General features: G+C 42.5%; 2 protein-coding genes across 2 annotated transcripts; both read left to right on the plus strand.

The window, feature by feature from the left end:
• Positions 1-3,014: 3,014 nt before the first annotated feature.
• LOC133908837 (protein PAT1 homolog 1-like) lies at positions 3,015-9,245 on the plus strand. Its single transcript, XM_062351012.1, has 5 exons — positions 3,015-3,478; positions 3,835-3,989; positions 5,120-5,176; positions 5,936-6,005; positions 6,368-9,245. Exons 1-5 carry the CDS (start codon positions 3,421-3,423, stop codon positions 8,449-8,451), a joined length of 2,424 nt encoding a protein of 807 aa, XP_062206996.1. The 5' UTR covers positions 3,015-3,420; the 3' UTR covers positions 8,452-9,245.
• A 1,070-nt stretch (positions 9,246-10,315) lies between these two features.
• On the plus strand, positions 10,316-13,936 carry LOC133908838 (lipoyl synthase, chloroplastic). The gene is made up of 7 exons (XM_062351013.1): positions 10,316-10,877; positions 11,025-11,206; positions 11,393-11,483; positions 11,579-11,736; positions 13,018-13,189; positions 13,288-13,398; positions 13,608-13,936. The coding sequence occupies exons 1-7, from the start codon at positions 10,569-10,571 to the stop codon at positions 13,689-13,691; spliced, it is 1,107 nt and encodes a 368-aa protein (XP_062206997.1). The 5' UTR covers positions 10,316-10,568; the 3' UTR covers positions 13,692-13,936.
• The last annotated feature ends 334 nt before the right edge of the window (positions 13,937-14,270 follow it).

Here is a 14,270-nt window from a genome sequence, read left to right on the forward strand (position 1 = left end):
CTACGTGGCGCTCGCTTTTCGACTGCGCAAGGCGTTGCGTTTGGTGGCCTGGCACCGCATATCTAGAGGGGAAGGTGAGTAGGGAAATCGAGAGGCATGTAAATATTATCTCTAGCAAGGAAAAAAATCGGCCGGATATTCTGATATATCGGATTTATTAGGTATACTGTTGGATTCTGATAGAAAAAACTTTATCATATTTATCAGTATTTTATCTGATATATCTAATGGTCTCGTATACGTCTGCACGTTGACATGGTCAGTTTTTTAATATCCTAACCAGAAGCCCTTTCGTACTGAATTAGCACCGGAACTCCAGTGAACAAGCTGTGCAGAATATTCAGCTGGTATCTAGTGTAAGGTACTCTACTTCAGTATCCGTATGATGCAATGCCAAACATTGTGAGAATTAAAAAAATATAAAAAACGAAACGGATATCAAATCTGGTAGGAAACCTCGTTCTTATCAAGCTTCGTTGCTAGTACGAGACATGCAATCTTCTCAAGAATCCTTTCTGATTTGTATATCTACAAAAATGCGAAATTGGTTAGTGTTGTGTAGTAACCTGAAAATTTTGCAACGTTCATTCATCTTACATGCCCATCGCACTCTCCATCAGTTGCACAGATTCTTGGCTATCCTAAGATTGGGTGTGGGTAGCATTGGAGCTTGATGATTAATCAGGCTCCTCGGAACATATTCCTTCCAGCCATCACCATGACAAAGAATATTCCACTCATCAATAATTCGCTCGCTCCCATGAAAGCTCAAAGAAAAATTTAAAAAGAAGAGGGGAAAGGGCCCCTGCTGCACCATCCAAAACCAAAAGGGAGCATTCTGCGACGCTTCCGTCCACATGTATCAGCTTTCATCCTTCAAAAAGAGGCGTGTGTTGCCTTGGAGAATCATGTTTGGTACCGCCTCTTTACCTGACAACTTCTTCTAGATGCTGTTTCAGTTTCAGCACCGGAAGCTTTTTGTGAAAAGGCTGGACAATTAGAGAGAGAGAGAGAGAGAGAGAGAGAGAGAGAGAGAGAGAGAGAGAGAGAGAGAGAGAGAGAGAGAGAGAGAGAGAGAGATTAAAAACAAATAAAATGAAATGGTCACTTTGCTGAACTGGTCCCTAAAAAACGAAAAAAGAACTGGGCTGAACTGGAAGTCTGGAAGATTGATGCAACTGCTGAAATGGCTACGGCCGCAGTGTCAACCCCACACGACACTCGAGTGGCCGAATTCGGTTGCGAGCTGCGACTGTTATTATGAAACAGTGAAGGAGCTGCCACTTGCACCATGCTGGTGTATCGTTTGGTGTTTATGGGTCTATCCAGCAAAAGCGATGGTCCACTCTGTTGTAGAAGTAGCTACTGTAGTGTCTTTCTGAATTTGCAGAGCAGAGTGCGTGTGGAAATTACGTGTCACCTAGTGACCAAGAGGCTAAGATCGAATTTTGTTTTTACATTTATGTTGTAATTATTCTCGGGCAAAATCTAAATGATTTGACTTGCTTGGGCTCGGTCTAATTACCTGCTAATGTTTGCCCTTTTTAAAACTTCTATATAGGATATTTTGATCAATAACGTTACATAAATATGTAAAATGAAAAGTAGCATTCAACATGAGGTTGACAAAGTGCTCTGTAAGGCCACATTTTTATCTTGAGTTTTGTGACATCAAATTCCATTCTAGATCCATCAAAGATAAAAAGACATTTTGATCTTCGATTATAGCTAGGAACAAAATTCCACACGTTCAATTTGTGACGAAGATTTAACCAGAATTGACAAATAAAAACACACTTCAAATGTGATCTATTTTGATCCGCCTTTGCCACCAAAGTTAATGTATTGTCAAAATTCAAGCTCAATATTATTGACAATAAATAATGTTCATTTATTTTCGAAAATGTTTTGCCAAATAATCCTATTGGCCAAGGCCAATCCCTAGAATGGAGTCTGCATGACTTCGAAACTATTTTGGCTCAAGTCATGCTTGCTTTCTCTAATGTAAGTGGTAACACTACGAACAATCGGCACACATATTTTTTAGACAGGATAGGATTGCCCCTCTAAATTTAAAGCCGATAAACATTCGCTACAGAGGCACGCATGTGGCTTTATGGATGAGACCAATCCTATGCGGCTTATAATATTTCAGTGATTTGTAGTAGTAGATATCGAGTTAAACCTTTTTCATTGTTGTCGGTATCATTTCTGTCCTCATATTCCTTTCCTCGAGCTAAGTTTTATATTCCAATTACGTAATGGATACTTGAACTTACCCGTTACTCCTATTTGTTACTATCCAGTAAGTAATAAAAAATCGACAAGATAGCAATGAATCCGAGGAGGGACCTACTTTCACTAAGAGGCCACCTAGTACAGAGAATCAGGACCAACATTCACAGCCCATTAACAATAGCTCGTATCTATTATATTATTATTTAAATATTAAAAAAATTATCGTACTCGCTCTAAGGTCACGAAATTAATACGTTAATGAGAAAAAAAATCTATATCATTTATTATTATGAACATCTAACGATCTAGATTAAATAAAAAATTTATATCAAATACTATTAATAAATAACTAAATTTGAAATTAAAAATTATAGAAAATTAACCGTTCGATTTTTATACTGTTTAGGAAGCAAAATATCTAAATAAAAAATTAAAAAAATAAAATGAATAATAAAAATTAAATTTTAATCAAATATTATCATAACAAAATAGTTTAATAAAAATAACCACACTATTAATATAAGACACCTTACTAGTTAGATACTAACCCGTTGTTAACCGAATGCCAAACCAATACCCAATACCACCATTTGTGAGATAATCATAGAAGAGAGAGAAATCAGGGCACTGGAGCAGAGATTAGCAACAACACCAAAGTGAAAATAGAGAACACATCCTGTCTGAATGAAAAGCACCCCGTAAAAGAGAAAGAGAAGCACACACAACTAAAAAAAGAGATAAATAGATGAGAATAAGATAGAGTAACATACAAGCCAAAGCCAAAGTCCTCTCCTCTCTTATCCCTACTTCTTTAGCATCTCATCTGCCACTGCTACTCTCTCTCTCTCTTCCGCTTGGCGTGCCTTGTAATTTGAGACCCTAATTCTCTCTCAAGAAAGAAAAAAATCATTTTGTCTTTAAGTTTTCATCTTGTTTTCTTTCAGTCATAAATTCACCTACCGCGTCTAGTATTTCGGAAATATTTTTTATTTAAGGCAGGGAAGAGAGAGAGAGGGAGAAGTAAGCAGCAGCCGAGGCCGAGCTATCTCTCCCTTCCCTTCCTTCACACAGCTCTCAGATCCGAAGCCGGGAGAAAACCGCGCGAAGAAGCCCTAGCCCTAGATGTGCGCCGCCGCTTTCTTCTGGCGCTGCTCCTACTGCTGCTTCTAGGGATCTGCGGAGATGCTGGGCGTCGAGGCGGCCGGCGGCCGCGGCGGCGCGTCCTCCTCCTCCGCCGCAGGTGAGGCTCCTCCCCGCTGAATTTGCTGCGCGTCTTGTGGGTTTCTCGCGGTATTTGATCTGGTCGCCGGTTTGTTCGTTGTTGTTGGCTGGTTGTTGGTGCTGTTCGGGCCGATTTGTTGGGTGCTCAGGTTGGCGCCTTTGTTGTGTTGTTTCTGATGCGAATCTTTCGGTATCGATGGAGAATTGTTCCAGTTAGGCTACCTGGACTTGAGAAGCTTAAGAAAAAATCGATTTTGTTTGCTGGAATTGTTCCCTGTGCTGTTCTTGTGTTTGTTCATGGTTATTGCTCGTAGTTTGGGTTAAAAGAAGGTTGTTCCTTAAGATGCTAAGACGATCTGACGTTTCTTGCTGCAGAGAATTTTGATGCTGGGCAGTACGCCTTCTTCGGGAAGGAGTCACCCGTGGGGCTCGACCTCGGTTGCTTGGAGGACGCCGGCGGCGATGGCAATGTCGGTGGATTCAGTGGGCCAGAAGAGGGTCTGTACCGGCTCTCCTCTGTTGGAGAAGAGGTGCGGATTCCCGAACCATCATATCCACATAGCGGCTATACTTTGTTATAATTATCTGCCTCTCGTTCCTCGTTTGTGCGTTTGGTTCCCATGTATGCTTTATCTCTTTCTCGGTGGCACGCCAATTTTTCATGGCCCCGATAGATAGTGGAGGATTAGTGCTGGGAGGAATCTGGAATAAATTCCTGTGGGCCTTAAGGGCAAGTTTTAGTGGAATAGAGGGTTCTTATCAGTAGTGTTGGAGAAATCGAACACTTAGTGACTGTAGTGGAAATTTTTGTGCTTGATTATCGGCAAAATTTTTAGCTTGATCTATGGAACGAACGGTTTGGAGTTTGTTTGGTAGCACAAGAGCTTCATTGTTAGAATAGAAGTGCGAATGACTGGGATGGAAGAAGAATATTCTGGTACACATCCTTTTGCTAATCTGTCAAGACACTGTTGAGCATCAGTAGAACACTGTAAATGTTTATTTGGGTAAAGGATAGTGATTCTGAATGTTTTGTTTGGATAAAGTGACGATAGTGAAATAAATAGTGTTAACGGTGGCCTTTTTATTACAAGCCTATTTTTGGTGCCTTTGTGACTTTCACATTGATTGTTGCCTACTAGCCACACAAGTGTTAGGTATCTAGGATACTTTTCATTGTGTTGCTTGACCCCAAGATATTTTTTGTAGGGCGCAAACTGACTTATTTCTGCATTTTGGAAAGAGTAGTTGATTGCAAATATGATCATAGGGCCTTGTTGCGGCATCAATTTTGTTCCCACTGTTGGTGTTAATGTTACTTGTCAAACAATGTAGATGCTTATGTTGGTAGCTAATTCAAGTTAACATGGCTTACTTTTAATGGTGGGTTATCTAGCTAATGAGCATATCGATAACTGTTACTTGGAGTTAATTATGATGATCAAATTCTACACAGTACCTTATGAAGGAATTAGCCATCAACCTTTGAACTGTTAATTTTGAAGCTAATGATCTACCGGGGGACACATGCACGCGTTAACGGGCTCACTCCATATACATTCCATTTTCTCAGGGCTTTGTTTTCTTCTTGTCGTTCTGAATTCTGAAGTTCAATTTTATCCTTACAGCGTGTTCTGATTTCAACTACTGTGTTCCGCAGATTGACAATTTGAGTAACTTGTCTGACATTGATGATCTTGCAAGCACTTTTGCTAAGGTATGTGACTTTAACTTGTTGCTCCAGTGTCTCATTTTGAGATTTCTGTTTCGAAATTTAACTGTATTTTGCTTCGTTACTATCAATTCCTCTGGGATAGAGGTCTTTGCATGTTTGCTTTGATAAAGTATATGCTGCAGCAGTTGCTCGTTAAGTAGCAGATTTTTCGGGGCCCATTGTGTTTTATCATTGTGCAAAATTTTATTCTAGGTAACTGAAACAATCTAAACAGAACAGGTGTAAATATTTTAATATTAATAGAATTGACTTGAGCTCTCAATGTTGAGACTTAAAACCACTTTCCAAACACCGAACCTTTTGGTGTATGCTGAATGGTATTCTTTGAAGTTTTTGCTATCACCATATCAGGCAGACTTTTACTAGGTGGCATGCCAGTGCGGCAGTGCCCTCAGATGGGCTGGATAATGACACAGCTTCAACATGCGTTAGCAGAATATTGCTGATTTTATCTTTTTTTGGCATGGCAATGACATGATTTACAATTTGCAAGGCTTTGGCCCCACCTAAGGCCCAATTACTCCTAAATACCGAGGTTGTGGCTACTGAACATGTTTTGGAATGATTTAACGAGGATGTTATTGTTTTTCTAAGAATAATGTTGTATTGCTTCCACATAGATTGATGTTTTTATGATGGCTTTGTTAGTTTATGTTAACCTTCACTTTTGAACTTGCTTACTGTTATTCTTTCTTTTTGTTACTTGACACACACTGAGACACTCACATGTTTTACCGTCAGTTGAACCGAAGCATCAGTGGAACTCGGAATCCTGGTGTTATCGGGGACAGGCGATCCATTTCAAGAGGAAGTGAGTGATATTTCTTCGCTTGTAGCATGTAGATACTGAAGTTTAATATTATGGGGTTTATTTTATTACATGTCTGATATGAAACCTGATGTTCAAACTTAGGTGGTTTCAGAATCATCACTTTCGTGTTGACAATATGTTCTTTCTTCTGTGCATCATAGATCCATTTCAATTTTTTTGCCTAACATGTGTAATTGTGAATTTGGGAGTATATATTATCATGTCAAGAGTCTGATATAATCATAACCTTTAAAATTATCTGTTAGACCGTGTTAACCGTTGTTTGAGCTGTCGTATATCCTCAATGTTGAATGTATGCCTAAGTTTCAATTCGTCGCTGAACTATGCAATAACCTTTTCAGGTTCTTTAACTGTTGACTGGGCTGAGGATGTAGACTATCCAAACTGGGTAGATCAGGACATATTAGAAAATGAGGAATTCCAGGAAAGTAAAAGATGGTGGTCATCACATTCTTCAGTTCAGCAAGGGGATTCCAGCTCCAAACCATTAAGTCGAACATCTTCCTACCCTCAGCAGCCACTGCAGCACCGCTTAAGTGAACCTATTGTTTTACCAAAAACCTCTTCATTTACCTCCTTCCCACCGCCAGGTGTTGGTAGATCACCTTATCCTGCTCAAGGCCTTACACGCCATGGGAGCATTCCATCAACTGGTGCTGGGCTCCAAATGGGTTCTCCGAGCATGTCACTTTCTGGTTCCCTGTATCATATGGCTGGACCATCTCATGGACTACCATATGGAGGAGGCATGCCTTATGGTGCTCTTAACCTGCCTGCAAACAATCCAATGCAAAACGATTGGTCAAACCAAGCTAACCCTTTCACTGGGGAGCATCTTAATCTGCTGCCCAACTTATTACATAAACAATTATCACTTCCTAATAGCCCAATGTCATCACTGCTATTCTCTCAGCAGCAGCAGAGATTGGCGCAGGTCCAATCTTCCCATCAGAATTACCTAAATTTACCGCCTCACCTATTCTATCCTCATCACCCCCCAGAGATATCAGGCAGGTTTGATTCTGTTAGCAGTGTTCCTTCATCAAGAGACAAGAGATCAAGGTCAGGGAGGGGAAAACACAACATTCGCTTCTCTCAACCACAGTCTGATACTGGTAGCCAGAATGGTGATAGTGGAGGCCTAAAGTTTAGATCCAAGTACATGTCATCTGAAGAGATTGAATCTATCCTGAAAATGCAGCATTCAGCAAGTCACAGCAGTGATCCTTATGCCGTCGATTATTACCATCAAGCTTGTATGGCAAAAAGGGGCGCCACTTCTAGGCAAAAGACCAACTTCTCCCCAGCATCACTGAAAGACTTGCCTTCCAAGTCTCGATCCAGCAGTGACCAGCACACATATCTTCTGGTTGATGCTCTTGGGAAAGTTTCTTTCTCTTCCATACGTAGGCCTCGGTCTCTTCTTGAAGCTGACAAATCTTCATCCGCTGATGGCTCTCGTGATCAGAAGACCATTATGAGGCCACTGGAGAAAGAACCAATGCTGGCAGCAAGAGTCACCGTTGAAGACTCCCTCTGCCTTCTTCTTGAGGTGGATGATATTGACCGGCTGTTGCAGTCTAGTCAGGCACAGGACAACAGTTTCCAACTGAAGCGAAGACGACAAGTCCTCCTTGAAGGTCTAGCTGCATCACTTCAGCTTGTTGACCCTCTTGGGCCCAGCAAATCTGGTCATTCATCTGGGTTAGCCCCGAAGGATGATATTGTGTTTCTTCGTATTGTCTCTCTTCCGAAAGGACGCAAGTTTTTGGCACGTTATCTTCGACTTCTTGTCCCTGGCAGCGAATTGACCCGGATAGTATGCATGGCTATTTTTCGCCATCTGAGGTTCTTGTTTGGGGGTTTGCCATCAGACTCTAGTGCAGCAGAAACGACAGTTGCTCTTGCAAAAACTGTTTCGTCTTGTGTGCATCACATGGAACTTGGTGCTCTTAGTGCTTGCCTTGCTGCTGTTGTTTGTTCATCTGAACAACCCCCTCTCCGTCCTCTTGGTAGCTCTGCTGGTGATGGGGCTTCTCTAATCATTAAATCAGTACTGGATCGAGCAACTGAGTTACTGACTGATCATCCTGCTGCAGCCAACTATACTGTGCCAAACCGAACTCTCTGGCAGGCATCATTTGATGCTTTCTTTGGGCTTCTAACAAAATACTGTGTCAGTAAGTGTGAAAGTATCCTGCAGATGTTTGTAATGCAAGCATCAAGCTCAGTAATTGGACCTGAAGCTTCCAAAGCTACTAGTAAGGAGATGCCTGTTGAGCTACTTCGTGCAAGCCTTCCTCATACAAATAAACAGCAACGCCAGATGCTGCTTGATTTTGCTCAGAGATCCATGCCGGTAACTGGTTTCAACCCCCCTGGTGCTAGTGGTGGGCACGTCACTTCAGAATCTGTCCCTGGTTGATATCACTGAAGGAGAGACCAAAAGGGCAAAGGATCAATGCTTTAGAACATTGATGCGATTGTCTTCGGATGGTAATTCTTGTATCTGAAGACATGCATGCCCAATCATAAGGTGCGAGCTTGGAGAAGTTCCACTGTCTCAGGAAATTAGCCTTCACTTCAGGTTGTGACGTAAGTGTAGGTTTCAGATTGATCTCATAGACCAACAATCTCGGTTCCGTGGGTCATTTAATATAGCACCCACCTGATGATTATAACAGACTATGCATGTATGCTATACTGTTGTAACTCTGTGCAGTGTTGTGGTCACCTCGTTGGGGCAGTTTAGTTTTTAACATTTGTATGCTCCAGTGAAGAAGACCTTAGTGGGTGTAGTCTCTAACCAGTGAAGACCTTGGTGAGCTGGCTGCGAGCAGGCCCATAAGCGCATTTGCATCACTAGCACTCTAGCTAGCTGTGGTTGTGGTTGTACAGGTTCGATTCGATTATTAGGGCCTTCCTGTCTTTTATTTTTTACGGGTGTGGAAGGTGCCCAGTATCAAGTATGAAGTGTGTGGTCTGGTCTTAGTGTCGTGTCTACTTCGGTACTTTTGTTAGGCTTCTGGAAAGATATTTTCTTCTAGTTAGCCTTCAGCCTTCTAAGGTTTCAGAATAGTGCATGATCCAGATGCCCACTGATACTGTGTAGTGAAATACTGGAATTGGGGGTGTGCCATTTCGACATTTCTTCTGTTGGTGTCATTGGACGAGTCTGCTCATTTACTCTCATTATATACTGGCATTAAGCAATTCTTAGTTATTGTGTCTTATTAAAGTCGACCGAAGAGTATTTTGCCCCTTTAGTCTGGTGCAAATGTGAATGTTTCGTTTGTTCATTATGCTGTCAGCTTTCATCGCAGAAAGCTTTCATCGCAGCCACATTCCTAGCTGGGTGGTGAAGCTGCGCCTGCATTTGTAACTTGTGTGGTGCCGGCCTTTAAGTCTTCTTTCAGAAATGTTATTTGTTAAATCCATTTGACAGCGTGGTGATGTGAAAATTGTGATGTCGTGTTGACTGGTTGAAACAGTGGGTCCAAGTTGCTCCCGTGCTTTTGTTTGAATTACAATTGTGGCAGTTTGTTTTCTCCTGCTGTATGAATCGACTCTTTATTCTTCCTGGGCACATCATACTGCTATCGTGTCTAGATTTTGTTTAGAGCAGGGGGCAAAGGGAGATCTCAGCCTCTCTGGTCTGCCCTCGATTCACCTATGACCAAGTGACCATCCATCGTAAGAGCCTGTTTGGAATTTCATACGAAAGGCTTAGTTCCTGCTCGCGTCGGGGGAAAATTCCTGCGTTCCAACTTCATCAAACGTAACGTCAGCTTTGAATTTCTACAAAAATGACGAAATTTCAAAATCCTACAAACATGGCAGGACGGCGTTCAACCACCCCTACCGGAAAGCGGTTCATCTGATATAACTATACGGATTGATTTCGTCGTGGACATGTGAACCTACGGAGAATTAGCTAACGTATCAACGGTTATATCACGGTGCAGTTATGCCGTGAATCTCCCCCATCCATGTGCTCCTGTTTTTGACAAACCTAACACACCAACAGAGCCGAGGTGCCCAATTCCTCGCAACAACAACGAAACTAAAATTTCAAAATCTTACAAACATAGCAGGGTGATGTTCAACTACCACTACCGAGAAGCGGTTCATCTGATATAACTATACAGGGTGATTTGATCCTACAAAGAATTAGCTTACGAATCAAAGGTTATATCACGGTGTAGTCATGTCGTGAATCTCCTCCCGCATCCATGTCCTCCCGTTTCTGACAAACCAACGCACCAACAGAGCCGAGGTGCCCAATTCCCCAACGAAACCAAAATTTCCAAACCAAGAAGCTGGCAGGCGAGCTGGAAAACCGGCCAAACCTTGTTATCATCGCCCGTTCATTAGGAAGTACCCGTATTGCCCTCCCTCCCTCGCGTGGGTCTGCGCTCACACATCTGGGGTACAACCGGGACGGGTAAAGCCTCGCCGCTCGAATTCGAGCCCATCGCCTCCGCGGCTACACACCAGTACCCACGACGCTGCGCAACCCGGCGCCCGATTCCGCCGGCCAGGATGCAGAGCTCGCTCGCGCGGCCGTTGCGTCCGCCGTCCAGGGCCGCTTGTGGAGGGAGCCGCGGCCGCGGGGACAATCCGCGCGGTTCGGTCTCCGTGGTTCGGTGCCAAGCCGAGGCCGCGCCGCCGGCAGGGACGGCGGCTAGGGCGGCGGGGCCGTACACCGGGAGGGACCCGGATGTGAAGAAGCCTGCGTGGCTGCGGCAGCGGGCGGCGCAGGGGGAGAAGTACGCGCGGCTGCGGGAGTCGATCGGCGAGCTCAAGCTCAACACCGTCTGCGTCGAGGCCCAGTGCCCCAACATCGGCGAGGTACAAACGCGCACCGATGCTTCCCTTTGCGTGACGTGATCGTACCAGTGAGTTTAGCATAAGCTGATCCGCGCGAGCGATGCTGTGAGAGGAGTGCTCTGCTTCTGGTGTTGGGTTTTGACGGAAGCGGTTGCTTTTGGAGCGCAGTGTTGGAACGGAGGAGGCGGGGCTGGCGGGGAAGGGGACGGCATCGCGACGGCGACCATCATGGTGCTCGGCGACACTTGCACGCGCGGGTGTCGATTCTGTGCTGTGAAGACCAGCAACAAGCCGCCGCCGCCGGATCCCCTGGAGCCTCTGAACACGGCTTTGGCCGTTGCAAGCTGGGGGTATGATCTCTGGTAACTCTGGCTGGTTGATTATCTGCAGATTAGAAACCTCTCAATTTTCTGAATGACAAGTTGATGGAATTGTATTTGGGAAAAAGGAATGACAAAAGTGTGTTCTATTAACGTTGGATGTTAATAAATGCGCATATGCTATCTATGTGATATGAGGAATGCTGTCCTTTCCAGAGTAGACTATGTTGTGCTGACCAGTGTTGATAGAGATGACTTACCTGATGGTGGAAGTGGCCATTTTGCTCAGACAGTGAGAGCTTTAAAGGTTTGCCTTATCCCATATGTTTTGGTGTGTCTTAATTTGTTAGAAGTTGCTTCAGTAAAATTACTATGTTAATATGTTTCTAATTTTCTATTCAGGAGCTAAAACCTGGGATACTGGTGGAGTGCTTAACCTCAGATTTCCGAGGTGACCTGGAGGCTGTTTCATCTTTGGCAAACTCTGGTCTAGACGTGTTTGCGCATAACATTGAAACAGTGAAGAGTTTGCAGAGAATTGTGAGGGATCCCAGAGCAGGGTAATGTACTTAACTGATTTTAATGGCATATCATTGCGTTAGGATGTCGTGCAGTCTAAACTCTGAAACACCATTTACTCAATTTTTCATGTGTCACTGACCCCTGCGAGATTATCAGATTACTATCCATTGAAAGTTCTGAAACAGCTAAAGTTCAAGCAGTCACTAGTTGGGGACTTCTATTCATTTAGCATTGTAGTATTCTCAATTGCAAAACCTACGATTCCCAAAGAAATGTATAAAATCCAGATACTCAATACGGCTTTTCCACTTGTACATGTGGGTGTGTGTACTATCACCCATCAAATGTGCCTCGAGTGACACTTTGAAAATTCAAACAACCAGCTCATCTTCTATTTATTGCAATGTCCTTGCACACATTTTGTGGTTCTCCGGATGCCTAAGATAGCTCCTATGTACATGTACAAATGGTAACATTTTCATATAAACAAATATCACACACGCTCTTATGTTAAAAATAGTTCAAATCGTTTTTTACTTGACTCAACAGATATCATAATGACTTTTTACATCTCCTGTTTTTATGAGAATAATATGCAGAGTCCTGGCCCAAACTGGCCTAACTAAGGCAAACAAACGTTGCACCTTTTCACCGCACGACTATGGCACTTTCATCAATTCGACAACATAAATGTACATTTGCAATGTGATCCAACTTAGGCCATTTATGTGTTTTAGTTTGACGATCTATATTATATAGTCAGATTCTTTCTCTGAGCGATCATGAATCTAAATTTTATCCAGCTCCAACCAACCTTAGCAATGCAGAAATTATTTTTCTAGGTCACAAGCTGCTGCTGCTGAAGCCGTAATCATGGTGTCCATGAATGTGTGGTGTTACACAATATACAAAAAGAAATATGCAGATATATTTTTTCTAAAAACCTGTTACAAGCTTAAAATTAAGAACAGAGTCTTACAATCAATTTTGGTGAGTGTCTGTAGTTGTGTTACATTCTAATGTTGGTCAGGTTGTAATCTTTGAACTTGATTTTCTTTAGCTGGCTAACTACCAAGCCCTTAGGATCTGATTTTTCATGGAGTTTTCTTGCATGCTGTATTTCATTCGAGTTCTCCTAGAATTGATAGAAGTCTTGATCTCAATGGTAATGCTACTGGTGATGGCATCATTCACAGAAATTGCGGAGATTAGTATCTTCTGGCTATGTCCTGCTAACCCTTTGTACTTAATTTTCTGTCTGATGAATCATGGTCTCTGACATTGTAAACATCTCTTCTGTCCTCTCATTTTTTTTACAGATATGATCAGAGCTTAGCAGTTCTGAAGCATGCAAAAAATTGCAAGGAGGGCATGATTACCAAGTCTTCTATCATGCTTGGTCTTGGAGAGACTGATGAAGAGGTGAAACAAGCAATGATGGACTTAAGGGCCATTGGTGTTGATATCCTTACCTTGGGCCAGTATTTACAGGTTAGTTCAATACCCGCAGCACTTTTCCATTGAGTCTAGATATCCTGTCATCCCTTATTCCTGTAAACCATAATGTTGGGAACTACTTGATGTTACAGCCAACAGAAAGACATTTGACAGTAAGAGAGTATGTGACTCCTGAAAAGTTCCAGTTTTGGAAGGAGTATGGAGAATCGGTGGGTTTCCGTTATGTTGCTAGTGGACCTCTGGTAAGTGCTCCATGTAGTTTGGTTAACCCTGATGCATTACTAAAGTTCTGCAAATAATATATGTCTTGATTGCCCTGGTGTTAAAATTAATCAAGAATATAACTTAGGGCCCGATTGTTAGATGTTTAGCGTGCAGTAACTGGCAGTTCGGTACCACTCGTACCGTTGATTTACAATAACTCACTATTATGTTATGTGATTTTTTTCAGGTTCGATCTTCATACCGTGCTGGAGAACTATTTGTCCAGAATTTGGTCAGAAATAACAAAACTAAGGTGTCTGCCTCATCTTAACCAAATATCTTCTGCAAAAGCAATCCTTGGGATTCTTACCGTCACTGTATGATAAGAACAGCAAAACAAGAGTAGGCCCAGCTTTTCTTTTCATTTCTTTTCGGATATGCATGCACACTTTTGCTCTCTGCTGTAGTTGCCCCCTGTTGAATAGAGAAAAACGAGGATGTCAATTCCTTTTTGTATCATTCCCTTTGACACAATACATGAAAAGCTGTTCAAGAATTGGGGTAGTCTATATGAAACTGTCTCCTTGTTGTGGATGATTACACAATGCTTTATTCTTCATTTGATCAAAAAGAAGAACGAAAACGAGGAAAAGTCGGAGAGAAGAGATGTCGCACTTTATTCTCATGTCCATGGCCTCAATAGTGTACCTAAATCATGACAAGTGGATGAGCTGCATCTCATGATAAACTTGCCAAGCTACTGGAGATCATGAGATGCTCTGCATCTTCTTCAGCATTTGGTGCTGCACATCATGCACTCCAATGTGATAAATGCTGCAGTTTCTGGGTTTAAGAAAAAAAAAATGAGAATACGCTGACCAGCTATTTTATGTCTGATTTGAAGAAGAGA

This window comes from Phragmites australis, chromosome 2 (assembly GCF_958298935.1).
Source record: "Phragmites australis chromosome 2, lpPhrAust1.1, whole genome shotgun sequence".
Classification (NCBI taxonomy): Eukaryota; Viridiplantae; Streptophyta; class Magnoliopsida; order Poales; family Poaceae; genus Phragmites; species Phragmites australis.